This window comes from Oncorhynchus kisutch, linkage group LG14 (assembly GCF_002021735.2).
Source record: "Oncorhynchus kisutch isolate 150728-3 linkage group LG14, Okis_V2, whole genome shotgun sequence".
Classification (NCBI taxonomy): Eukaryota; Metazoa; Chordata; class Actinopteri; order Salmoniformes; family Salmonidae; genus Oncorhynchus; species Oncorhynchus kisutch.
In genome coordinates, this window is record NC_034187.2 from 424,976 (window position 1) to 450,864 (window position 25,889).

At 49.8% G+C, this 25,889-nt stretch overlaps 1 protein-coding gene across 1 annotated transcript in view; it reads right to left on the reverse strand.

Annotated features, from left to right (window-relative positions):
• fgfr3 (fibroblast growth factor receptor 3) overlaps nt 1–25,889 on the reverse strand; it is a 229,702-nt gene that overhangs the window by 53,078 nt on the left and 150,735 nt on the right. The window contains 2 exon segments of the mRNA XM_031787620.1: nt 8,836–9,026; nt 18,287–18,410. Coding sequence (XP_031643480.1) covers nt 8,836–9,026; nt 18,287–18,410 — 315 coding nt within the window.

Below are 25,889 nucleotides of genomic sequence, written 5' to 3' on the forward strand. Positions count from 1 at the left end.
TAGATAGAGGGGAGACAGATGGGTTAGATAGATAGAGGAGGGGAGACAGATGGGTTAGATAGAGAGAGGAGGGGAGACAGATGGGTTAGATAGAGAGAGGAGGGGAGACAGATGGGTTAGATAGAGAGAGGAGGGGAGACAGATGGGTTAGATAGAGAGAGGAGGGGGAACAGATGGGTTAGATAGAGAGAGGAGGGGAGACAGATGGGTTAGATAGATAGAGGGGAGACAGATGGGTTAGATAGAGAGAGGAGGGGGAACAGATGGGTTAGAGAGAGGAGGGGAGACAGATGGGTTAGATAGAGAGAGGAGGGGGAACAGATGGGTTAGATAGAGAGAGGAGGGGAGTCAGATGGGTTAGATAGATAGAGGAGGGGAGACAGATGGGTTAGATAGATAGAGGAGGGAAGACAGATGGGTTAGATAGAGAGAGGAGGGGAGACAGATGGGTTAGATAGAGAGAGGAGGGGAGACAGATGGGTTAGATAGAGAGAGGAGGGGGAACAGATGGGTTAGATAGAGAGAGGAGGGGAGACAGATGGGTTAGATAGAGAGAGGAGGGGGAACAGATGGGTTAGATAGAGAGAGGAGGGGAGACAGATGGGTTAGATAGAGAGAGGAGGGGAGACAGATGGGTTAGATAGATAGAGGAGGGGGAACAGATGGGTTAGATAGATAGAGGAGGGGAGACAGATGGGTTAGATAGATAGAGGAGGGGAGACAGATGGGTTAGATAGATAGAGGAGGGGAGACAGATGGGTTAGATAGATAGAGGAGGGGAGACAGATGGGTTAGATAGAGAGAGGAGGGGAGACAGATGGGTTAGATAGATAGAGGGGAGACAGATGGGTTAGATAGATAGAGGAGGGGAGACAGATGGGTTAGATAGAGAGAGGAGGGGAGACAGATGGGTTAGATAGATAGAGGAGGGGAGACAGATGGGTTAGATAGATAGAGGAGGGGAGACAGATGGGTTAGATAGATAGAGGAGGGGAGACAGATGGGTTAGATAGAGAGAGGAGGGGAGACAGATGGGTTAGATAGATAGAGGGGAGACAGATGGGTTAGAGAGAGGAGGGGAGACAGATGGGTTAGATAGAGAGAGGAGGGGGAACAGATGGGTTAGATAGAGAGAGGAGGGGAGTCAGATGGGTTAGATAGATAGAGGAGGGGAGACAGATGGGTTAGATAGATAGAGGAGGGAAGACAGATGGGTTAGATAGAGAGAGGAGGGGAGACAGATGGGTTAGATAGAGAGAGGAGGGGAGACAGATGGGTTAGATAGAGAGAGGAGGGGGAACAGATGGGTTAGATAGAGAGAGGAGGGGAGACAGATGGGTTAGATAGAGAGAGGAGGGGGAACAGATGGGTTAGATAGAGAGAGGAGGGGAGACAGATGGGTTAGATAGAGAGAGGAGGGGAGACAGATGGGTTAGATAGATAGAGGAGGGGGAACAGATGGGTTAGATAGATAGAGGAGGGGAGACAGATGGGTTAGATAGATAGAGGAGGGGAGACAGATGGGTTAGATAGATAGAGGAGGGGAGACAGATGGGTTAGATAGATAGAGGAGGGGAGACAGATGGGTTAGATAGAGAGAGGAGGGGAGACAGATGGGTTAGATAGATAGAGGGGAGACAGATGGGTTAGATAGATAGAGGAGGGGAGACAGATGGGTTAGATAGAGAGAGGAGGGGAGACAGATGGGTTAGATAGAGAGAGGAGGGGAGACAGATGGGTTAGATAGAGAGAGGAGGGGGAACAGATGGGTTAGATAGAGAGAGGAGGGGAGACAGATGGGTTAGATAGATAGAGGGGAGACAGATGGGTTAGATAGAGAGAGGAGGGGGAACAGATGGGTTAGAGAGAGGAGGGGAGACAGATGGGTTAGATAGAGAGAGGAGGGGGAACAGATGGGTTAGATAGAGAGAGGAGGGGAGTCAGATGGGTTAGATAGATAGAGGAGGGGAGACAGATGGGTTAGATAGATAGAGGAGGGAAGACAGATGGGTTAGATAGAGAGAGGAGGGGAGACAGATGGGTTAGATAGATAGAGGAGGGGAGACAGATGGGTTAGATAGATAGAGGAGGGGAGGCAGATGGGTTAGATAGAGAGAGGAGGGGAGACAGATGGGTTAGATAGATATAGAAGGGGAAACAGATGGGTTAGATAGAGAGAGGAGGGGAGACAGATGGGTTAGATAGATAGAGGAGGTAAGACAGATGGGTTAGATAGATAGAGGAGGGGAGACAGATGGGTTAGATAGAGAGAGGAGGGGAGACAGATGGGTTAGATAGATAGAGGAGGGGAGACAGATGGGTTAGATAGATAGAGGAGTGGAGACAGATGGGTTAGATAGATAGAGGAGGGGAGACAGATGGGTTAGATAGATAGAGGAGGGGAGACAGATGGGTTAGATAGATAGAGGAGGTAAGACAGATGGGTTAGATAGATAGAGGAGGGGAGACAGATGGGTTAGATAGATAGAGGAGGGGAGACAGATGGGTTAGATAGAGAGAGGAGGGGAGACAGATGGGTTAGATAGAGAGAGGAGGGGAGACAGATGGGTTAGATAGATAGAGGAGGGGAGACAGATGGGTTAGATAGAGAGAGGAGGGGAGACAGATGGGTTAGATAGATAGAGGAGGGGAGACAGATGGGTTAGATAGATAGAGGAGGGGAGACAGATGGGTTAGATAGATAGAGGAGGTAAGACAGATGGGTTAGATAGAGAGAGGAGGGGAGACAGATGGGTTAGATAGATAGAGGAGGTAAGACAGATGGGTTAGATAGATAGAGGAGGGGAGACAGATGGGTTAGATAGAGAGAGGAGGGGAGACAGATGGGTTAGATAGAGGAGGGGAGACAGATGGGTTAGATAGATAGAGGAGGTAAGACAGATGGGTTAGATAGATAGAGGAGGGGAGACAGATGGGTTAGATAGAGAGAGGAGGGGAGACAGATGGGTTAGATAGATAGAGGAGGGAAGACAGATGGGTTAGATAGAGAGAGGAGGGGAGACAGATGGGTTAGATAGATAGAGGAGGGGAGACAGATGGGTTAGATAGATAGAGGAGGGTTGTTACAACAGTAGACAGCTTGGAACGCCAGGTGGTCGTAGTGATAGTGGGTTTACCTGGTTTACTTGGTCTGTGTACCGTGAGCCAGAAGGCGTTTTCTGACTTTCCTACAAAGTTAGTTGCTCGACACCAGTACTTCCCGGCATCAGCTTCGGTCACATTCAACACAGCCAGTATAACATCAACCTCTGTTCTCCTGCTCACTAGACTCTGGATAGAAGGGGTTAAAATACACTGTTGTAAACAACAACAACAACACAGCCAGTATAACATCAACCTCTGTTCTCCTGCTCACTAGACTCTGGATAGAAGGGGTTAAAATACACTGGTGTAAACAACAACAACAACAACACAGCCAGTATAACATCAACCTCTGTTCTCCTGCTCACTAGACTCTGGATAGAAGGGGTTAAAATACACTGGTGTAAACAACAACAAAAACAACACAGCCAGTATAACATCAACCTCTGTTCTCCTGCTCACTAGACTCTGGATAGAAGGGGTTAAAATACACTGGTGTAAACAACAACAAAAACAACACAGCCAGTATAACATCAACCTCTGTTCTCCTGCTCACTAGACTCTGGATAGAAGGGGTTAAAATACACTGGTGTAAACAACAACAAAAACAACACAGCCAGTATAACATCAACCTCTGTTCTCCTGCTCACTAGACTCTGGATAGAAGGGGTTAAAATACACTGGTGTAAACAACAACACAGCCAGTATAACATCAACCTCTGTCCTCCTGCTGACTGGACTCTGGAGGAGAGGAGGGTTAGAACCATACAATTACATGTTATAACTGTACATTTGGATCCTAGCAACATGCCAAAAAAATGATACATTTTGTTAAAGGAAAGGTTTGATCCAACAGGATCTCTGTGGTTAAACCCACCATGAGATGGAAGCTGTAGATGAGGACATTAAAGGAAAGGGAAAGGGGGTTTAACTAGTCAGTCCGACAACTGAAAGGCGTATGTAAGTACGTACGTAGAACACACACAAAACTGTTGATCAATAATTAAACACGAGGAGAAAACAGAACATGTATCAAAACTGGACGTGGTTCATTAAAACATAATTTATCATATGAAGTATTAATATATTACATCTGGCTCACCCATAGAACACATTTATATAGGAATGACTGTGAATAAAAGTATCTGCTAAATGACGTACATTATACAGTTGAAGTCGGAAGTTTACATACACTTGGGTTGGAGTCATTAAAACTTGTTTTTCAACCACAACACACATGTCTTCTTATGGCTGCCGGGGCAGTATTGCGTAGCTTGGATGAAAGGTGCCCAGAGGTGCCCAGAGTAAAAGGCCTGCTCCTCAGTCCCAGTTGCTAATATATCCATATTATTATTAGGATTGGATAGAAAACACTCTGAAGTTTCTAAAACTGTTTGAATGATGTCTGTGAGTATAACAGAACTCATATGGCAGGCATAAACCTGAGAAGAATTCCAAACAGGAAGTGAGAAATCTGAGGTTGGTATATTTTCAACCCAGGCCCTATTGAATTCGCATTGGGATATGAATGATGCACTTCCTAGTGCTTCCACTAGATGTCAACCATCTTTAGAAACTTGAATGAGGCTTCTGCTGTGATGTGGGACTGAATAAAAGCTGAATGAGTCAGCTTACTGGCAGAGAGCAATTTCCTGATCACGCGCAATCCACATGATATCGACTTGCGTTCCGTTTTTTCTGTAGATACAAAGGAATTCTGTGGTTGGAACTTTATTGAAGAAAACGTTCTAATGATTGATTCTATACTTAGTTTGAAATGTTTCTTCGACCTGTAATATAACTTTTTGAAGTTTTTGTCTGAAGTTCTTGTCCAAACGCACAAGCATTTTGATATGTGTACCTACCACTAACAAAAATAGCTACTTGGACATAAATAACGGACATTATCGAACAAATCAAGAATTTATTGTGGAACTGTGATTTCTGGGAGTGCATTCTGATGAAGATCATCAAAGGTAAGAGAATATTTATCATGTAATTTCTGGTTTCTGTTGACTCCAACATGGCAGTTAATTTGATTAATTTTCTGTGCGCCGTCTCAGATTATTGCATGGCTTGCAAGTTTAAAAAAAAATCTGACACAGCGGTTGCATTAAGGAGAGGTATGTGTATAACTTGTATTATCATCTATATTTATGATGAGTACTTCTGTTGAATCGATGTGGCTATGGAAAATCATTTAATGCACAAGGTTGGCAGCATGTTGTGGGGGTGCTTTGCTGCAGGAGGGACTGGTGCACTTCACAAAATAGATGGCATCATGATTATGTGGATATATTGAAGCAACATCTTAAGACATCAGTCAGGAAGTTAAAGCTTGGTCGCAAATGGGTCTTCCAAATGAACAATGACCCCAAGCATACTTCCAAAGTTGTGGCAAAATGGCTTAAGGACAACAAAGTCAAGGTATTGGAGTGTCCATCACAAAGCGCTGACCTCGATCCTATAGAAAATGTGTGGGCAGAACTGAAAAAGTGTGTGTGAGCAAGGAGGCCTACAAACCTGACTCAGTAACACCCACTCTGTCAGGAGGAATGTGCCACAATTCACCCAACTTATTGTGGGAAGCTTGTGGAAGGCTACCCGAAACATTTGACACAAAGTTAAATCATTTAAAGGCAATGCTACCAAATACTAATTGAGTGTATGTAAAACTTCTGACCCACTGGGAATGTGATGAAATAAATAAATGCTGAAATAAATCATTCTCTCAACTATTATTCTGACATTTTACATTATTAAATAAAGTGGTGATCCTAACTGACCTAAGACAGGGAATTTTTACTACGATTAATGTCAGGAAATCTGAAAAACTGAGTTTAAATGTACTTAGCTAAGGTGTATGTAAACTTCTGACTTCAACTGTATAATATACTTACCAATCATTGAAATGTTATACCTATACATTTGTCTTAAAAACATCCCTACCAACATTTAATTCCACTCACCCCTTCTACCTAGATGCTCTGACCCCCCGTCAGTAATAGTCCTAAGATGTCAGTAGACCCCCCCCCCATCAGTCATAGTTGTAAGATGTCAGTAGACCCCCCCCATCAGTCATAGTTGTAGGATGTCAGTAGACCCCCCCATCAGTCATAGTTGTAGGATGTCAGTAGACCCCCCCCATCAGTTATAGGATGCCAGTAGATGGGGGGTGGGGTCTACTGACATCCTACAACTATAACTGATGGGGGGGTCTACTGACATCCTACAACTATGACTGATGGGGGGGTCTACTGACATCTTACAACTATAACTGATGGGGGGGTCTACTGACATCCTACAACCATCAGTAATAGTTGTAGGATGTCAGTAGACCCCCCCATCAGTAATAGTTGTAGGATGTCAGTAGACCCCCCCATCAGTAATAGTTGTAGGATGTCAGTAGACCCCCCCATCTGTCATAGTTGTAGGATGTCAGTAGACCCCCCATCAGTTATAGTTGTAGGATGTCAGTAGACCCCCCCATCAGTCATAGTTGTAGGATGTCAGTAGACCCCCATCAGTCATAGTTGTAGGATGTCAGTAGATCCCCATCAGTTATAGTTGTAGGATGTCAGTAGACCCCCATCAGTTATAGTTGTAGGATGTCAGCAGACCCCCCCAGTCATAGTTGTAGGATGTCAGTAGACCCCCCCAGTCATAGTTGTAGGATGTCAGTAGACCCCCCCATCAGTTATAGTTGTAGGATGTCAGCAGACCCCCCCAGTCATAGTTGTAGGATGTCAGCAGACCCCCCCCCCCCCCCAGTCATAGTTGTAGGATGTCAGTAGACCCCCCCCCATCAGTCATAGTTGTAGGATGTCAGTAGACCCCCCATCAGCCAAAGTTGTCGGATGTCAGTAGACCCCCCATCAGTCATAGTTGTAGGATGTCAGTAGACCCCCCCCCATCTGTCATAGTTGTAGGATGTCAGTAGACCCCCCCATCAGTCGTAGTTGTAGGATGTCAGTAGACCCCCCCATCAGTCATAGTTGTAGGATGTCAGTAGACCCCCCCCCCATCTGTCATAGTTGTAGGATGTCAGCAGACCCCCCCATCAGTCGTAGTTGTAGGATGTCAGTAGACCCCCCCATCAGTCATAGTTGTAGGAAGTCAGTAGACCCCCCCAATCATAGTTGTAGGAAGTCAGTAGACCCCCCCAGTCATAGTTGTAGGAAGTCAGTAGACCCCCCCATCAGTTATAGTTGTAGGAAGTCAGTAGACCCCCCCATCAGTCGTAGTTGAAAGGATGTCAGTAGACCCCCCCATCAGTCATAGTTGTAGGAAGTCAGTAGATCACCCCATCAGTCATAGTTGTAAAATGTCAGTAGACTCCCCCATCAGTCATAGTCTAAAGATGTCAGTAGAGCTGTGGCATGGTGGTCCCAGATCAACTCTACAGACTGTGGTGGGGCCAGTCCCAGATCAACTCTACAGCCTGTGGTGGGGCCAGTCCCAGATCAACTCTACAGACTGTGGTGGGGCCAGTCCCAGATCAACTCTACAGCCTGTGGTGGGGCCAGTCCCAGACTGCTTCAATTATGTGGAGATGAAAATAGTGTGGAGCCGTGGTCTGGGTAGCCGAGGCGCTCTCTGTCCTCTCACTCTCTCTCTGCCCCCCCCCCCTCTCTCTTTGTCCCCTCTTTCTCTGTCCCCCCTCTCTCTGCCCCCCCCCTCTCTCTCCCCTTCTATCTCTCTCTCTCTCTCTCTCTCTCTCTCTCTCTCTCACACACTTCTAATTCTCTCACTCTTTCTCTTTCTCTCTCCCTATCAGCTCTCCTTCTCTCTCTCTTTCTCTCTCTGTCTCTCTCTCTCTCTTTCTCTCTTGCTCACCTCCTACTTTTGTCTTTCTCTCTGTCCTCTCTCTCTCTCTGTCTTTCACTCTGTCTGTCACTGTCTCTTTGTCTCTCTTTCAGCTCTCCCACTTCTCTCTCTCTCTCTCTCTCAGCTCTCCTACTCCTCTCTCTCTCTCTTTCTCTCTCTGCTGACTCTGCCCTTCCCCTTGTTCTTCTGCTCAGTTTTTCCATGGTGGCTTTTTCGAGTGCCTCTTCCCTCCTTCCTTCTCTCCTCCTCCTCGCCTCCTCCTCCCTCTCTCAGACGAGGCGACACAGCACATCAGAGTCTGGGTGGTTAACAGCCGTCTCTCCCTTCCTCCCTGCCGCCACCACACTAGTTAACTTTAGTCCAAACCAGATGATTGTTTTATTCCCTCGGTGCCAAAATGAGAAAGCCAAATTCTTTATTTCTCTGGGAGTCTCTTTCTCTGAGTTCAAATAAAATCTGTTTTTAAAACACTCTGGTGGGAAGGAAGGGTGTTGTCCCCTGAGAGCAATCCTGCATGCTCTCTTCTAGATCACCAGACTACTGCTCTGTTACAGAACTATACATGCTAAACAAACTAGAAGACTAAGGAGAGAGACCAGTCTCTATAATCCTTTAAAGAAACATCACACTATCAACTGAACACCAAACTAAAACTACTCTCCCCATGACCTCATCCTAACCTTGTATGAAGAAGGTTAGAGGTCAACTCAATGTATCCCTTGTTGCCTCACAGCTACTACAGACAAGAGTAATACTAGAGTTTAATCTAGTGTCTCTTCTTATTGGTCCAAGTCAATCTGGATGTCAGGTGTGATTGACCAAGCAGACAGGAAGTCAGATCTGATTTGCTCTAGCTGACAAGAAGTCAGGTGTGATTGATTCAGCAGACCGTTAAGTCCCACCCACCTTGAGTATGTTGACGTATGGGACACCGTCGGGACCATACCGGGATCCGTTCACCTCGATGTGCTTCAGCCACTGGATGTGAGGCTGGGCATCGCTGTACACCTTACAGTGGAACTCCACATTACTGCCCAATACCACTGTCTGATTGGCTGGAAGACCTGCCTGGAGGATGGGCCTGTGAGGGGAGCGCTCTGAATGAGCCAGAGAAATGAGAGGGGCAGGAGGTTTGTCAGCAGAACACAAACACACAGGTGTAGTATGGATTCTGATGACTTTGATACCATGTGACAATATGAACTGAAGTCAATGAATCTATCAGTTCCCAAATTATGACATCTTGTTGGAGCGTCTTACCTAGCAAGTCCAGCTGGTAGCTGTGGTGGTGTCTTACCTAGCACGTCTAGCTGGTAGCTGTGGTGGTGTCTTACCTAGCACGTCTAGCTGGTAGCTGTGGTGGTGTCTTACCTAGTATGTCTAGCTGTGGTGATGTCTTACCTAGCACGTCTAGCTGGTAGCTGTGGTGGTGTCTTACCTAGCACGTCTAGCTATGTTGGTGTCTTACCTAGCACGTCTAGCTGTGGTGGTCTTACCTAGCACGTCTAGCTGTGGTGGTGTCTTACCTAGCACGTCTAGCTGGTAGCTGTGGTGGTGTCTTACCTAGGACGTCTAGCTGTGGTGATGTCTTACCTAGCACGTCTAGATGTGGTGATGTCTTACCTAGCACGTCTAGCTGTGGTGGTGTCTTACCTAGCACGTCTTGCTGGAAGCTGTGGTGGTGTCTTACCTAGCACGTCTAGCTGTAGTGATGTCTTACCTATCACGTCTAGCTGGTAGCTGTGGTGGTGTCTTACCTAGGACGTCTAGCTGGTAGCTGTGGTGGTGTCTTACCTAGCACGTCTAGCTGGTAGCTGTGGTGGTGTCTTACCTAGGACGTCTAGCTGGTAGCTGTGGTGGTGTCTTACCTAGCACGTCTAGCTGGTAGCTGTGGTGGTGTCTTACCTAGCACGTCTAGCTGTGGTGGTGTCTTACCTAGCACATCTAGCTGATAGCTGTGGTGGTGTCTTACCTAGGACGTCTAGCTGTGGTGGTGTCTTACCTAGCACGTCTAGCTGGTAGCTGTGGTGGTGTCTTACCTAGCACGTCTAGCTATGTTGGTGGTGTCTTACCTAGCACATCTAGCTGATAGCTGTGGTGGTGTCTTACCTAGGACGTCTAGCTGTGGTGGTGTCTTACCTAGCATGTCTAGCGGATAGCTGTGGTGGTGTCTTACCTAGCACGTCTAGCTGTGGTGGTGTCTTACCTGGCACGTCTAGCTGGTAGCTGTGGTGGTGTCTTACCTAGCATGTCTAGCTATGTTGTTGTCTTACCTAGCACGTCTAGCTGTGGTGGTGTCTTACCTAGCACGTCTAGCTGGTAGCTGTGGTGGTGTCTTACCTAGCAAGTCGAGCTGTGGTGGTGTCTTACTTAGCACGTTTAGCTGTGGTGGTGTCTTACCTAGCACGTCTAGCTGTGGTGGTGTCTTACCTAGCACGTCTAGCTGTGGTGGTGTCTTACCTAGCACGTCTAGCTGTGGTGGTGTCTTACCTAGCACGTCTAGCTGGTAGCTGTGGTGGTGTCTTACCTAGCAAGTCTAGCTGTGGTGGTGTCTTACCTAGCACATCTAGCTGTCGTGCTGTCTTACCTAGCACGTCTAGCTGGTAGCTGTGGTGGTGTCTTACCTAGTATGTCTAGCTGTGGTGATGTCTTACCTAGCACGTCTAGCTGGTAGCTGTGGTGGTGTCTTACCTAGCACGTCTAGCTATGTTGGTGTCTTACCTAGCACGTCTAGCTGTGGTGGTCTTACCTAGCACGTCTAGCTGTGGTGGTGTCTTACCTAGCACGTCTAGCTGGTAGCTGTGGTGGTGTCTTACCTAGGACGTCTAGCTGTGGTGATGTCTTACCTAGCACGTCTAGATGTGGTGATGTCTTACCTAGCACGTCTAGCTGTGGTGGTGTCTTACCTAGCACGTCTTGCTGGAAGCTGTGGTGGTGTCTTACCTAGCACGTCTAGCTGTAGTGATGTCTTACCTATCACGTCTAGCTGGTAGCTGTGGTGGTGTCTTACCTAGGACGTCTAGCTGGTAGCTGTGGTGGTGTCTTACCTAGCACGTCTAGCTGGTAGCTGTGGTGGTGTCTTACCTAGGACGTCTAGCTGGTAGCTGTGGTGGTGTCTTACCTAGCACGTCTAGCTGGTAGCTGTGGTGGTGTCTTACCTAGCACGTCTAGCTGTGGTGGTGTCTTACCTAGCACATCTAGCTGATAGCTGTGGTGGTGTCTTACCTAGGACGTCTAGCTGTGGTGGTGTCTTACCTAGCACGTCTAGCTGGTAGCTGTGGTGGTGTCTTACCTAGCACGTCTAGCTATGTTGGTGTCTTACCTAGCACGTCTAGCTGTTGTGGTGTCTTACCTAGCACGTCTAGCTGTGGTGGTGTCTTACCTAGCACATCTAGCTGATAGCTGTGGTGGTGTCTTACCTAGGACGTCTAGCTGTGGTGGTGTCTTACCTAGCATGTCTAGCGGATAGCTGTGGTGGTGTCTTACCTAGCACGTCTAGCTGTGGTGGTGTCTTACCTGGCACGTCTAGCTGGTAGCTGTGGTGGTGTCTTACCTAGCATGTCTAGCTATGTTGTTGTCTTACTTAGCACGTCTAGCTGTGGTGGTGTCTTACCTAGCACGTCTAGCTGTGGTGGTGTCTTACCTAGCACGTCTAGCTGGTAGCTGTGGTGGTGTCTTACCTAGCAAGTCTAGCTGTGGTGGTGTCTTACCTAGCACATCTAGCTGTCGTGCTGTCTTACCTAGCACGTCTAGCTGTGGTGATGTCTTACCTAGCACGTCTAGCTGTGGTGGTGTCTTAACTAGCATGTCTAGCTGTGGTGATGTCTTACATAGCAGGTCGAGCTGTGGTGGTGTCTTACCTAGCACGTCTAGCTGGTAGCTGTGGTGGTGTCTTACCTAGCACATTTAGCTGTGGTGGTGTCTTACCTAGCACGTCTAGCTGTGGTGGTGTCTTACCTAACAATGTCTAGCTGTGGTTGTGGTGGTGTCTTACCTAGCACATTTAGCTGTGGTGGTGTCTTACCTAGCACGTCTAACTGGTAGCTGTGGTGGTGTCTTACCCAGCATGTCTAGCTGGTAGCTGTGGTGGTGTCTTACCTAGCACATTTAGCTGTGGTTGTGGTGGTGTCTCACCTAGCACATTTAGCTGTGGTGGTGTCTTACCTAGCACGTCTAACTGGTAGCTGTGGTGGTGTCTTACCTAGCACGTCTAACTGGTAGCTGTGGTGGTGTCTTACCTAGCACATTTATTTGCCTACCTCCTCATGCCTTTTGCACACATTGTATATAGACTCCCCCTTTGGTTTCTACTGTGTTATTGACATGTTAATTGTTTACTCCATGTGTAACTCTTTGTTGTCTGCTCACACTGCTATGCTTTATCTTGGCCAGGTCGCAGTTGCAAATGAGAACTTGTTCTCAACTAGCCTACCTGGTTAAATAAAGGTGTTCTCAACTAGCCTCCCTGGTTAAATAAAGGTGTTCTCAACTAGCCTCCCTGGTTAAATAAAGGTGTTCTCAACTAGCCTACCTTTTTTTTTTGCTATGGTGGTGTCTTACCAAGCATGTCTAGCTGGTAGCTGTGGTGGTGTCTTAACTAGCATGTCTAGCTGTGGTGGTGTCTTACCTAGCATGTCTAGCTGGTAGCTGTGGTGGTGTCTTACCTAGCATGTCTAGCTGGTAGCTGTGGTGGTGTCTTACCTAGCACGTCTAGCTGGTAGGTGTGGTGGTGTCTTACCTAGCACGTCTAGCTATGGTGGTGTCTTAACTAGCATGTCTAGCTGTGGTGGTGTCTTAACTAGCATGTCTAGCTGTGGTGGTGTCTTACCTAGCATGTCTAGCTGGTAGCTGTGGTGGTGTCTTACCTAGCATGTCTAGCTGGTAGCTGTGGTGGTGTCTTACCTAGCACGTCTAGCTGGTAGGTGTGGTGGTGTCTTACCTAGCACGTCTAGCTGGTAGCTGTGGTGGTGTCTTACCTAGCATGTCTAGCTGGTAGCTGTGGTGGTGTCTTACCTAGCACGTCTAGCTGGTAGGTGTGGTGGTGTCTTACCTAGCACGTCTAGCTGGTAGCTGTGGTGGTGTCTTACCTAGCACGTCTAGCTGGTAGGTGTGGTGGTGTCTTACCTAGCACGTCTAGCTATGGTGGTGTCTTAACTAGCATGTCTAGCTGTGGTGGTGTCTTAACTAGCATGTCTAGCTGTGGTGGTGTCTTAACTAGCATGTCTAGCTGTGGTGGTGTCTTAACTAGCATGTCTAGCTGTGGTGGTGTCTTAACTAGCATGTCTAGCTATGGTGGTGTCTTAACTAGCATGTCTAGCTGTGGTGGTGTCTTAACTAGCACGTCTAGCTATGGTGGTGTCTTAACTAGCATGTCTAGCTGTGGTGGTGTCTTAACTAGCATGTCTAGCTGTGGTGGTGTCTTAACTAGCATGTCTAGCTGGTAGCTGTGGTGGTGTCTTACCTAGCACGTCTAGCTATGGTGGTGTCTTAACTAGCATGTCTAGCTGGTAGCTGTGGTGGTGTCTTACCTAGCACGTCTAGCTGTGGTGGTGTCTTACCTAGCACGTCTAGCTGTGGTGGTGTCTTACCAAGCATGTCTAGCTGGTAGCTGTGGTGGTGTCTTAACTAGCATGTCTAGCTGGTAGCTGTGGTGGTGTCTTAACTAGCATGTCTAGCTGTGGTGGTGTCTTACCTAGCATGTCTAGCTGGTAGCTGTGGTGGTGTCTTACCTAGCATGTCTAGCTGGTAGCTGTGGTGGTGTCTTACCTAGCACGTCTAGCTGGTAGGTGTGGTGGTGTCTTACCTAGCACGTCTAGCTATGGTGGTGTCTTAACTAGCATGTCTAGCTGTGGTGGTGTCTTAACTAGCATGTCTAGCTGTGGTGGTGTCTTACCTAGCATGTCTAGCTGGTAGCTGTGGTGGTGTCTTACCTAGCATGTCTAGCTGGTAGCTGTGGTGGTGTCTTACCTAGCACGTCTAGCTGGTAGGTGTGGTGGTGTCTTACCTAGCACGTCTAGCTGGTAGCTGTGGTGGTGTCTTACCTAGCATGTCTAGCTGGTAGCTGTGGTGGTGTCTTACCTAGCACGTCTAGCTGGTAGGTGTGGTGGTGTCTTACCTAGCACGACTAGCTGGTAGCTGTGGTGGTGTCTTACCTAGCACGTCTAGCTGGTAGCTGTGGTGGTGTCTTACCTAGCACGTCTAGCTATGGTGGTGTCTTAACTAGCATGTCTAGCTGTGGTGGTGTCTTAACTAGCATGTCTAGCTGTGGTGGTGTCTTAACTAGCATGTCTAGCTGTGGTGGTGTCTTAACTAGCATGTCTAGCTGTGGTGGTGTCTTAACTAGCATGTCTAGCTGTGGTGGTGTCTTAACTAGCATGTCTAGCTATGGTGGTGTCTTAACTAGCATGTCTAGCTGTGGTGGTGTCTTAACTAGCACGTCTAGCTATGGTGGTGTCTTAACTAGCATGTCTAGCTGTGGTGGTGTCTTAACTAGCATGTCTAGCTGTGGTGGTGTCTTAACTAGCATGTCTAGCTGGTAGCTGTGGTGGTGTCTTACCTAGCACGTCTAGCTATGGTGGTGTCTTAACTAGCATGTCTAGCTGGTAGCTGTGGTGGTGTCTTACCTAGCACGTCTAGCTGTGGTGGTGTCTTACCTAGCACGTCTAGCTGTGGTGGTGTCTTACCTAGCACGTCTAGCTGGTAGCTGTGGTGGTGTCTTACCTAGCACGTCTAGCTGGTAGGTGTGGTGGTGTCTTACCAAGCATGTCTAGCTATGGTGGTGTCTTACCTAGCACGTCTAGCTATGGTGGTGTCTTACCTAGCATGTCTAGCTGTGGTTGTGTCTTACCTAGCAAGTCCTTCTGTTCACCTGATTTAGCATTCCTCACAATCAAATGTCGACCGCATTATCTACCAAGGGAATTCTCTTCAATTATAATCACAGCCGTATATATTCCCCCCCAAGCAGACACATCGATGGCTCTGAACGAACTTTATTTGACTCTTTGCAAACTGGAATCCATATATCCTGAGGCTGCATTCATTGTAGCTGGGGATTTTAACAAGGCTAATCTGAAAACAAGACTCCCTAAATTGTATCAGCATTGTATTTTTTAATTATTTTACCTTTATTTTACTAGGCAAGTCAGTTAAGAACAAATTCTTATTTTCAATGACAGCCTAGGAACATTGGGTTAACTGCCTGTTCAGGGGCAGAACGACAGATTTTGTACCTTGTCAGCTCGGGGATTTGAACTTGCAACCTTTCGGTTACTAGTCCAATGCTCTAACCACTAGGCTACTCTGCCGCCCCGTATCAGCATATCGGATCATTGCTATTCTAACTTCTGCGGCGCATATAAGGCCCTGCACCGCTCTCCTTTCGGAAAAGCTGACCACGACTCCATTTTGTTGATCCCTGCCTACAGACAGAAACTAAAACAAGAAGCTCCCGCGCTGAGGTCTGTTCAACGCTGAGGTCTGTTCAACGCTGGTCCGACCAATCTGATTCCACACTTCAAGACTGCTTCCATCACGTGGACTGGGATATGTTTCGTATTGCATCAAACAACATTGACGAATACGCTGATTCGGAGAGCGAGTTCAATAGAACGTGCGTTGAAGATGTCGTTCCCATAGCAACGATTAAAACATTCCCAACCCAGAAACCGTGGATTGATGGCAGCATTCGCGTGAAACTGAAAGCGCGAACCACTGCTTTTAATCAGGGCAAGGTGACCGGAAACATGACCGAATACAAACAGTGTAGCTATTCCCTCCGCAAGGCAATCAAACAAGCTAAGCGTCAGTATAGAGACAAAGTAGAATCTCAATTCAACGGCTCAGACACAAGAGGTATGTGGCAGGGTCTACAGTCAATCATGGATTACAAAAAGAAAACCAGCCCCGTCACGGACCAGGATGTCTTGCTCCCAGGCAGACTAAATAACTTTTTTGCCCGCTTTGAGGACAATACAGTGCCACTGACACAGCCCGCAACCAAAACATGCGGACTCTCCCTCACTGCAGCCGACGTGAGGAAATCATTTAAACGTGTCAACCCTCGCAAGGCTGCAGGCCCAGACGGCATCCCCAGCCGCGCCCTCAGAGCATGCGCAGACCAGCTGGCTGGGGTGTTTACGGACATATTCAATCAATCCCTATCCCAGTCTGTTGTTCCCACATGCTTCAAGAGGGCCACCATTGTTCCTGTTCCCAAGAAAGCTAAGGTAACTGAGCTAAACGACTACCACTCACTTCCGTCATCATGAAGTGCTTTGAGAGACTAGTCAAGGACCATATCACCTCCACCCTACCTGACACCCTAGACCCACTCCAATTTGCTTACCGCCCAAATAGGTCCGCAGACGATGCAATCTCAACCACACTGCACACTGCCCTAACCCATCTGGACAAGAGGAATACCTATGTGAGAATGCTGTTCATCGACTACAGCTCGGCATTTAACACCATAGTGCCCTCCAAGCTCATCATCAAGCTCGAGACCCTGGGTCTCGACCCCGCCCTGTGCAACTGGGTACTGGACTTCCTGACGGGCCGCCCCCAGGTGGTGAGGGAAGGCAACAACATCTCCACCCCGCTGATCCTCAACACTGGGGCCCCACAAGGGTGCGTTCTGAGCCCTCTCCTGTACTCCCTGTTCACCGACGACTGTGTGGCCACGCACGCCTCCAACTCAATCATCAAGTTTGCGGACGACACAACAGTGGTAGGCTTGATTACCAACAACGACGAGACGGCCTACAGGGAGGAGGTGAGGGCCCTCGGAGTGTGGTGTCAGGAAAATAACCTCACACTCAACGTCAACAAAACTAAGGAGATGATTGTGGACTTCAGGAAACAGCAGAGGGAACACCCCCTATCCACATCGATGGAACAGTAGTGGAGAGGGTAGTAAGTTTTAAGTTCCTCGGCGTACACATCACAGACAAACTGAATTGGTCACCCAAACAGACAGCATCGTGAAGAAGGCGCAGCAGTGCCTCTTCAACCTCAGGTGGCTGAAGAAATTCGGCTTATCACCAAAAGCACTGACAAACTTCTACAGATGCACAATCGAGAGCATCCTGTCGGGCTGTATCACCTCCTGGTACGGCAACTGCTCCGCCCACAACCGTAAGGCTCTCCAGAGGGTAGTGAGGTCTGCACAACACATCACCGGGGGCAAACTACCTGCCCTCCAGGACACCTACACCACCCGATGTCACAGGAAGGCCATAAAGATCATCAAGGACAACAACCACCCGAGCCACTGCCTGTTCACCCCGCTATCATCCAGAAGGCGAGGTCAGTACAGGTGCATCAAAGCTGGGACCGAGAGACTGAAAAACAGCTTCTATCTCAAGGCCATCAGGCTGTTAAACAGCCACCACTAACATTGAGTGGTGACTCAACTCCAGCCACTTTAATAATGGGAATTGATGGGAAATTATGTAAAATATATCACTGGCCACGTTAAACAATGCTACCTAATATAATGTTTACATACCCTACATTATTAATCTCATATGTATACGTATATACTGTACTCTATATCATCTACTGCATCTTTATGTAATACATGTATCACTAGCCACTTTAACTATGCCACTTTGTTTACATACTCATCTCATATGTATATACTGTACTCAATACCATCTACTGTATCTTGCCTATGCCGCTCTGTACCATCACTCATTCATATATCTTTATGTACATATTCTTTATCCCCTTACACTTGTGTCTATAAGGTAGTAGTTTTGGAATTGTTAGCTAGATTACTTGTTGGTTATTACTGCATTGTCAGAACTAGAAGCACAAGCATTTCGCTACACTCGCATTAACATCTGCTAACCATGTGTATGTGACAAATAAAATTTGATTTGATTTGATTTGATTTTAGCTGTGGTGGTGTCTTACCTAGCTATTCTAGCTGGTAGCTGTGGTGATGTCTTACCTAGCACGTCTAGCTGGTAGCTGTGGTGATGTCCTACCTAGCAAGTCTAGCTGTGGTGATGTCTTACCTAGCACGTCTAGCCGGTAGCTGTGGTGGTGTCTTACCTAGCACGTCTAGCTGGTAGCTGTGGTGGTGTCTTACCTAGCACGTCTAGCTGGTAGCTGTGGTGGTTTCTTACCTAGCATGTCTAGCTGGTAGCTGTGGTGGTGTCTTACCTAGCACGTCTAGCTGTGGTGGTGTCTTACCTAGCATGTCTAGCTGGTAGCTGTGGTGGTGTCTTACCTAGCACATTTAGCTGTGGTGGTGTCTTACCTAGCACGTTTAGCTGTGGTGGTGTCTTACCTAGCACGTCTAGCTGTGGTGGTGTCTTACCTAGCACGTCTAGCTGTGGTGGTGTCTTACCTAGCACGTCTAGCTGGTAGCTGTGGGTGATGGTGCCGTACTTGTTCTGTACAACACAGGTGTAGTTCCCACGGTCTGAAGGGACAGCACTCTCCATCACCAGACTCCACTGCTGGTGCCTTAGCTAAGGGGGAGAGAGGGAGAAGCACAGAGGGGGTAAGGCAGGGAGGGAGGAGAGAGGGGTAAGGCAGGGAGGGAGGAGAGAGGGAGAAGCAGAGAGGAGGTAAGGCAGGGAGGGAGGAGAGAGGGGTAAGGCAGGGAGGGAGGAGAGAAGGGGTAGGGCGGGGAGGGAGGAGAGAGAGGGGGTAAGGCAGGGAGGGAGGAGAGAGGGGGTAAGGCAGGGAGGGAGGAGCGAGGGGGTAAGGCAGGGAGGGAGGAGAGAGGGAGAAGCAGAGAGGAGGTAAGGCAGGGAGGGAGGAGAGAGGGGCAAGGCAGGGAGGAGAGAGGGGAAGCAGAGAGGGGGTAAGGCAGGAGGAGAGAGGGGGAAGCAGAGAGGAGGTAAGGCAGGGAGGGAGGAGAGAGGGGTAAGGCAGGGAGGGAGGAGAGAAGGGGTAGGCAGGGAGGGAGGAGAGAGGGGGTAAGGCAGGGAGGGGAGGAGAGAGGGGGTAAGGCAGGGAGGGAGGAGCGAGGGGGTAAGGCAGGGAGGGAGGAGAGAGGGAGAAGCAGAGAGGAGGTAAGGCAGGGAGGGAGGAGAGAGGGGCAAGGCAGGGAGGAGAGAGGGGGAAGCAGAGAGGGGGGTAAGGCAGGGAGGAGAGAGGGGGAAGCAGAGAGAGGGGGTAAGGCAGGGAGGGACGAGAGAGGGAGAAGCAGAGAGGGGGTAAGGCAGGGAGGGAGTAGAGAGGGGGGATGCAGAGAGGGGGTAAGGCAGGGAGGGAGGAGAGAGGGGGTAAGGAAGGGAGGGAGGATAGAGGGAGAAGCAGAGAGGGGGTAAGGCAGGGAGGGAGTAGAGAGGGGGGATGCAGAGAGGGGGTAAGGAAGGGAGGAGAGAGGGGGAAGCAGAGAGGGGGTAAGGCAGGGAGGGAGGAGAGAGAGGGAGAAGCAGAGAGGGGGTAAGGCAGGGAGGGAGTAGAGAGGGGGATGCAGAGAGGGGGTAAGGCAGGGGAGGAGAGAGGGGGTAGGCAGGGGGAGGGAGGAGAGAGGGGTAAGGCAGGGAGGGAGGAGAGAGGGGGTAAGGCAGGGAGGGAGGAGAGAGGGGGTGGGTAAGGCAGGGAGGGAGGAGAGAGGGAGAAGCAGAGAGGAGGTAAGGCAGGGAGGGAGGAGAGAGGGGTAAGGCAGGGAGGGAGGAGAGAGGGAGAAGCAGAGAGGAGGTAGGCAGGGAGGGGAGGAGAGAGGGGTAAGGCAGGGAGGGAGGAGAGAGGGGTAAGGCAGGGGGGAGGAGAGAGGGGGTAAGGCAAGGAGGGAGGAGAGAGGGGGTAAGGCAGGGAGGGAGGAGAGGAGGGAGAAGCAGAGAGGGGTAAGTCAGGGAGAGAGGAGAGAGGGAGAAACAGAGAGGGGGTAAGGCAGGGAGGGGGGAGAGAGGGGAAGCAGATAGGGGGTAAGGCAGGGAGGGAGGAGAGAGGGGGAAGAGAGAGGGGGTAAGGCAGGGAGGGAGGAGAGAGGGGGTAAGGAAGGGAGGGAGGAGAGAGGGGGAACCAGAGAGGGGGTAAGGCAGGGAGGGAGTAGAGAGGGGATGCAGAGAGGGGGTAAGGCAGGAGGGAGGAGAGAGGGGTAAGGCAGGGAGGGAGGAGAGAGGAGAAGCAGAGAGGAGGTAAGGCAGGGAGGGAGGAGAGAGGGGTAAGGCAGGGAGGGAGGAGAGAAGGGGTAGGCGGGGGGAGGGAGGAGAGAGGGGGTAAGGCAGGGAGGGAGGAGAGAGGGGGTAAGGCAGGGAGGGAGGAGCGAGGGGGTAAGGCAGGGAGGGAGGAGAGAGGGAGAAGCAGAGAGGAGGTAAGGCAGGGAGGGAGGAGAGAGGGCAAGGCAGGGAGGAGAGAGGGGGAAGCAGAGAGGGGGTAAGGCAGGGAGGAGAGAGGGGGAAGCAGAGAGGAGGTAAGGCAGGGAGGGAGGAGAGAGGGGTAAGGCAGGGAGGGAGGAGAGAAGGGGTAGGCAGGGAGGGAGGAGAGAGGGGGTAAGGCAGGGAGGGAGGAGAGAGGGGGTAAGGCAGGGAGGGAGGAGCGAGGGGGTAAGGCAGGGAGGGAGGAGAGAGGGAGAAGCAGAGAGGAGGTAAGGCAGGAGGGAGGAGAGAGGGGCAAGGCAGGGAGGAGAGAGGGGGAAGCAGAGAGGGGTAAGGCAGGAGGAGAGAGGGGGGAAGCAGAGAGGGGGTAAGGCAGGGAGGGACGAGAGAGGGAGAAGCAGAGAGGGGGTAAGGCAGGGAGGGAGTAGAGAGGGGGATGCAGAGAGGGGGTAAGGCAGGGAGGGAGGAGAGAGGGGGTAAGGAAGGGAGGGAGGATAGAGGGAGAAGCAGAGAGGGGGTAAGGCAGGGAGGGAGTAGAGAGGGGGATGCAGAGAGGGGGTAAGGAAGGGAGGAGAGAGGGGGAAGCAAGAGGGGGTAAGGCAGGGAGGGAGGAGAGAGGGAGAAGCAGAGAGGGGGTAAGGCAGGGAGGGAGTAGAGAGGGGGATGCAGAGAGGGGGTAAGGCAGGGAGGAGAGAGGGGGTAGGCAGGGAGGAGGAGAGAGGGGGTAAGGCAGGGAGGGAGGAGAGAGGGGGTAAGGCAGGGAGGGAGGAGAGAGGGGGTAAGGCAGGGAGGGAGGAGAGAGGGAGAAGCAGAGAGGAGGTAAGGCAGGGAGGGAGGAGAGAGGGGTTAAGGCAGGGAGGGAGGAGAGAGGGGAGAAGCAGAGAGGAGGTAAGGCAGGGAGGGAGGAGAGAGGGGTAAGGCAGGGAGGGAGGAGAGAGGGGTAAGGCAGGGAGGGAGGAGAGAGGGGGTAAGGCAAGGAGGGAGGAGAGAGGGGGTAAGGCAGGGAGGGAGGAGAGAGGGAGAAGCAGAGAGGGGGTAAGTCAGGGAGAGAGGAGAGAGGAGAAACAGAGAGGGGGTAAGGCAGGGAGGGGGGAGAGAGGGGGAAGCAGATAGGGGGTAAGGCAGGGAGGGAGGAGAGAGGGGGAAGAGAGAGGGGGGTAAGGCAGGGAGGGAGGAGAGAGGGGGTAAGGAAGGGAGGGAGGAGAGAGGGGGAACCAGAGAGGGGGTAAGGCAGGGAGGGAGTAGAGAGGGGGATGCAGAGAGGGGGTAAGGCAGGGAGGGAGGAGAGAGGGGGATGCAGAGAGGGGGGTAAGGCAGGGAGGGAGGAGAGAGGGGTAAGGCAGGGAGGGAGAAGAGAGGGATGGGAGGTAAAGAGGGGGTGAGGGAAGGGGGTTGGAAGAGGGGAGAGGCAGCAGACAGGGGAGGGTGTGAGGTAGAGGGGGAGAGGTAGACAGGGAAGGGGTGTAAGTAAGGCGGGTGAGGGGGAGAGGGAAGGGGGTGAGGAAGAGGGGGGGAGAGTTAGACAGGGAAGTGGGTGAGGAAGAGGGGTGAGGGGGGAGAGTGAAGGGGGTGAGGAAGAGGGAGAGAGGTAGACAGGGAAGGGGGTGAGGCATGGTTAGCATGGGGGTTCAACATAAGACTGTGGATGAAAAACAAAAAGGAGAAAAAGGGGATTGGCTAACATGGCAAAGACAAGAGAGAAACAATCGAAAGACAAAGACAGGGGAGTCAAGAGAGAGACAGGAGAGAGACAGAGACAAGAGAGACAGAGATTAAAGAGAGACAGGAGAGAGACAAAATAAAAGAAAGACAGGAGAGAGACAGGAGAGGGACAGGAGAGGGACAGAGACAGGAGAGAGACAGGAGAGCGACAGAGACAGGAGAGAGACAGGAGAGAGACAGAGACATGAGAGAGACAGGAGAGGGACAGGAGAGGGACAGAGGCAGGAGAGAGACAGAGATAGGAGAGGGACAGGAGAGAGACAGAGACAGGAGTGAGACAGGAGAGAGACAGAGACAGGAGAGAGACAGAGACAGGAGAGAGACAGGAGAGAGACAGAGACAGGAGAGAGACAGAGACAGGAGAGAGACAGAGACAGCAGTCTGGTATGTGAGAATATTAAAACTAGACAGAAACAGCCAGAGGGGCTAAACTTCGCTGCTTATTGTGAAGAGGAGAGAAATATAGAATAGAGAGAGAGAAATAAAGGTAGTGTAGTGTATTGTTGTGACTGTTGTCTTGAAGGCAGAGATGTTTTGACAGCTCAGTGGAAACATGATGATAATATATAACCCAGTGTACATTATAAACTGTCCCTGTGTAGTACTGTTACTACAGTGTAGTAACCCTGACATGAACTCAGCTAGAAGGTCATAGTGACTAAGAGAGTGAGTGATGTCACAGGATGGAACGCTTCACATTACCTCGCTGCGATGGAACCTTATGCAGAGAGAGTTAATCCCTACCCCGTTTAAACCCCACTCTGGGTAGAACCGTTTAAACCCCACTCTGGGTAGAACGGTTAAACCCCACTCAGGGTAGAACCGTTTAAACCCTACTCCAGGTAGAACCGTTTAAACCCTACTCTGGGTAGAACCGTTTAAACCCTACTCTGGGTAGAACCATTTAAACCCCACTCTGGGTAGAACCGTTTAAACCCTACTCTGGGTAGAACCGTTTAAACCCTACTCTGGGTAGAACTGTTTTAAACCCCACTCTGGGTAGAACCGTTTAAACCCTACTCTGGGTAGAAACCGTTTAAACCCCACTCTGGGTAGAACCGTTTTAAACCCTACTCTGGGTAGAACCGTTTAAACCCTACTCTGGGTAGAACCGTTTAAACCCTACTCTGGGTAGAACCGTTTAAACCCCACTCTGGGTAGAACCGTTCAAACCCCACTCTGGGTAGAACCGTTTAAACCCCACTCTGGGTAGAACCGTTTAAACCCCACTCTGGGTAGAACCGTTTAAACCCTACTCTGGGTAGAACCGTTTAAACCCCATTCTGGGTAGAACCGTTTAAACCCCACTCAGGGTAGAACCGTTTAAACCCTACTCCGGGTAGAACCGTTTAAACCCTACTCTGGGTAGAACCGTTTAAACCCTACTCTGGGTAGAACCGTTTAAACCCCACTCTGGGTAGAACCGTTTAAACCCTACTCTGGGTAGAACCGTTTAAACCCTACTCTGGGTAGAATTGTTTAAACCCCACTCTGGGTAGAACCGTTTAAACCCCACTCTGGGTAGAACCGTTTAAACCCTACTCTGGTTAGAACCGTTTAAACCCTACTCTGGGTAGAACCGTTTAAACCCCACTCTAGGTAGAACCGTTTAAACCCCACTCTGGGTAGAACCGTTTAAACCCCACTCTGGGTAGAACCGTTTAAACCCCACTCTGGGTAGAACCGTTTAAACCCTACTCTGGGTAGAACCGTTTAAGCCCTACTCTGGGTAGAACCGTTTAAACCCCACTCTGGGTAGAACCATTTAAACCCCACTGTGGGTAGAACCGTTTAAACCCTACTCTGGGTAGAACCGTTTAAGCCCTACTGTAGACTGGGTAACACGAGAGAGATAGATCACTTCACCAGTCAGTCATTTATAGTTCTGTAATTGTGGAGAAGAATGCTCTCTCTCTCTTCTTGCTCTCCATATCTCCTCTCCCTCTCTTCTGTCTCTCTCCCTCACTTTCTGCTCTTCTCTCTCTCCCTCTCTTTCTGCTCCTCTCTCTCTCTCTCTCTGCTCTTCTCTCTCTCTCTCCCTCTCTTTCTGCTCCTCTCTCTCTCTCTCTCTGCTCTTCTCTCTCTCTCTCCCTCTCTTTCTGCTCCTCTCACTCTCTCTCGCTCTCTCTTTCTGCTCTTTTCTCTCTCTCTCTCTCTCTCTCTCTCTCTCTCTTTCTGCTCTTCTCTCTAACTCTCTCTCTCTCTCTTTCTGCTCTTCTCTCTCTCTCTTTGCTCTTCTCTCTCTCTCCATCTTTCCTCTCTCTCCCCCTCTCTCTCTCTCTCTCTCTCTCTTTCTGCTCTTCTGTCTCTCTTTCTGTTGGAGGCCCGGGTGGAAAATAATGCTGCAGTGTAAATATTATGGAGAGTGTTTTTTCTCAGTTGCATGGTAACAGAGCCCAGGCACAGTACAGGCTGGCAAATGTTTTTTATACCCTGCCCCTCCCCTGCGCCCCCCCCCATCTTCTGCCCCCCTCACCCCACCCCTTCTGGCCCCATACCCCCTCTCCTGCCCCCGGTCCCCCCCTCTCTGCCTCAGCCCCCTTCTTCTCTCAAACAAGCTCCCCTCCTCCCCCTGCCTCGCCCTTACCTCGCCCCTGCCCCACCGCCAGCCCTGCCTTCTCCCCCTCCCAACAACCCACTGTGTGTGTGAGGAGTCAAACTGCAGTCAATGGCTCCTCTTATGAGGTAGATGTGTGAAGCCTTGTGCCGTGGTAATGCTGCTGTATTTGTGCGTGTGCGTGTGCGTGTGCGTTTGTGTGTGAAGTGGGTAAAAGTCTCAGAAGAACCTTTCTCTGTATAACTTACCATCATGTATTAAATACATACGCATCAGATTTTCTAAAACAGCCCTGACTAAAACAGCCCTAACTAAACAGCCCTGACTAAACAGCCCTGACTAAACAGCCCTGACTAAACAGCCCTGACTAAACAGCCCTGACTAAACAGCCCTGACTAAACAGCCCTGACTAAAACAGCCCTGACTAAACAGCCCTAACTAAACAGCCCTGACTAAAACAGCCCTAACTAAACAGCCCTAACTAAACAGCCCTGACTAAACAGCCCTGACTAAACAGCCCTGACTAAACAGCCCTGACTAAAACAGCCCTAACTAAACAGCCCTAACTAAACAGCCCTGACTAAACAGCCCTGACTAAACAGTCCTGACTAAAACAGCCCTGACTAAACAGTCCTGACTAAAACAGCCCTGACTAAACAGCCCTAACTAAACAGCCCTGACTAAACAGCCCTGACTAAAACAGCCCTGACTAAAACAGCAAAACAGAAATATCAGCAACTACAATGTTCTGAATGCTTTAATTTGCAATTTAGTTGTATTCTCTCTTCAGACTTCAGTCCATATAAGTGGTTTGTGCAAAGTGAGGATGCAACCTTTAGTGAACCAGGAGGCTGAGCGGTATTAATGTCCCCATCGTTATAATCCATTCAGCCAATCAACATACAGATTCCACAGAGAATTAACTGATTAAGCAGCTTTACTCTGAAGTCAGAGAGATTTAGAGTTTTACCGACCTGGCTACAGTGGTCAGCATAGCATGGGAATGATAAGTTTATGTCTGGTCAGGACTACAGGAAACGCTGCTAACTACCAGGTATATAGGAGTTTATGTCTGGTCAGGACTACAGGAAACTCTGCTATCTACCAGGTATATAGGAGTTTATGTCTGGTCAGGACTACAGGAAACTCTGCTATCTACCAGGTATATAGATGTTTATGTCTGGTCAGGACTACAGGAAACTCTGCTCTCTACCAGGTATATAGACATTTAGGTCTGGTCAGAACTAGGGCTGTTATGGTGACCATATTACCTCCACACCGGCATTCACGAGTCATGACGCCAGTCAAATTCCACGTGACCGTTTAGTCAAGGTAATTAGGCTTCTCCAAGCTCTGATGCTGCTGATGGTCATTAGTAGTCTACCAAACTTGCTACC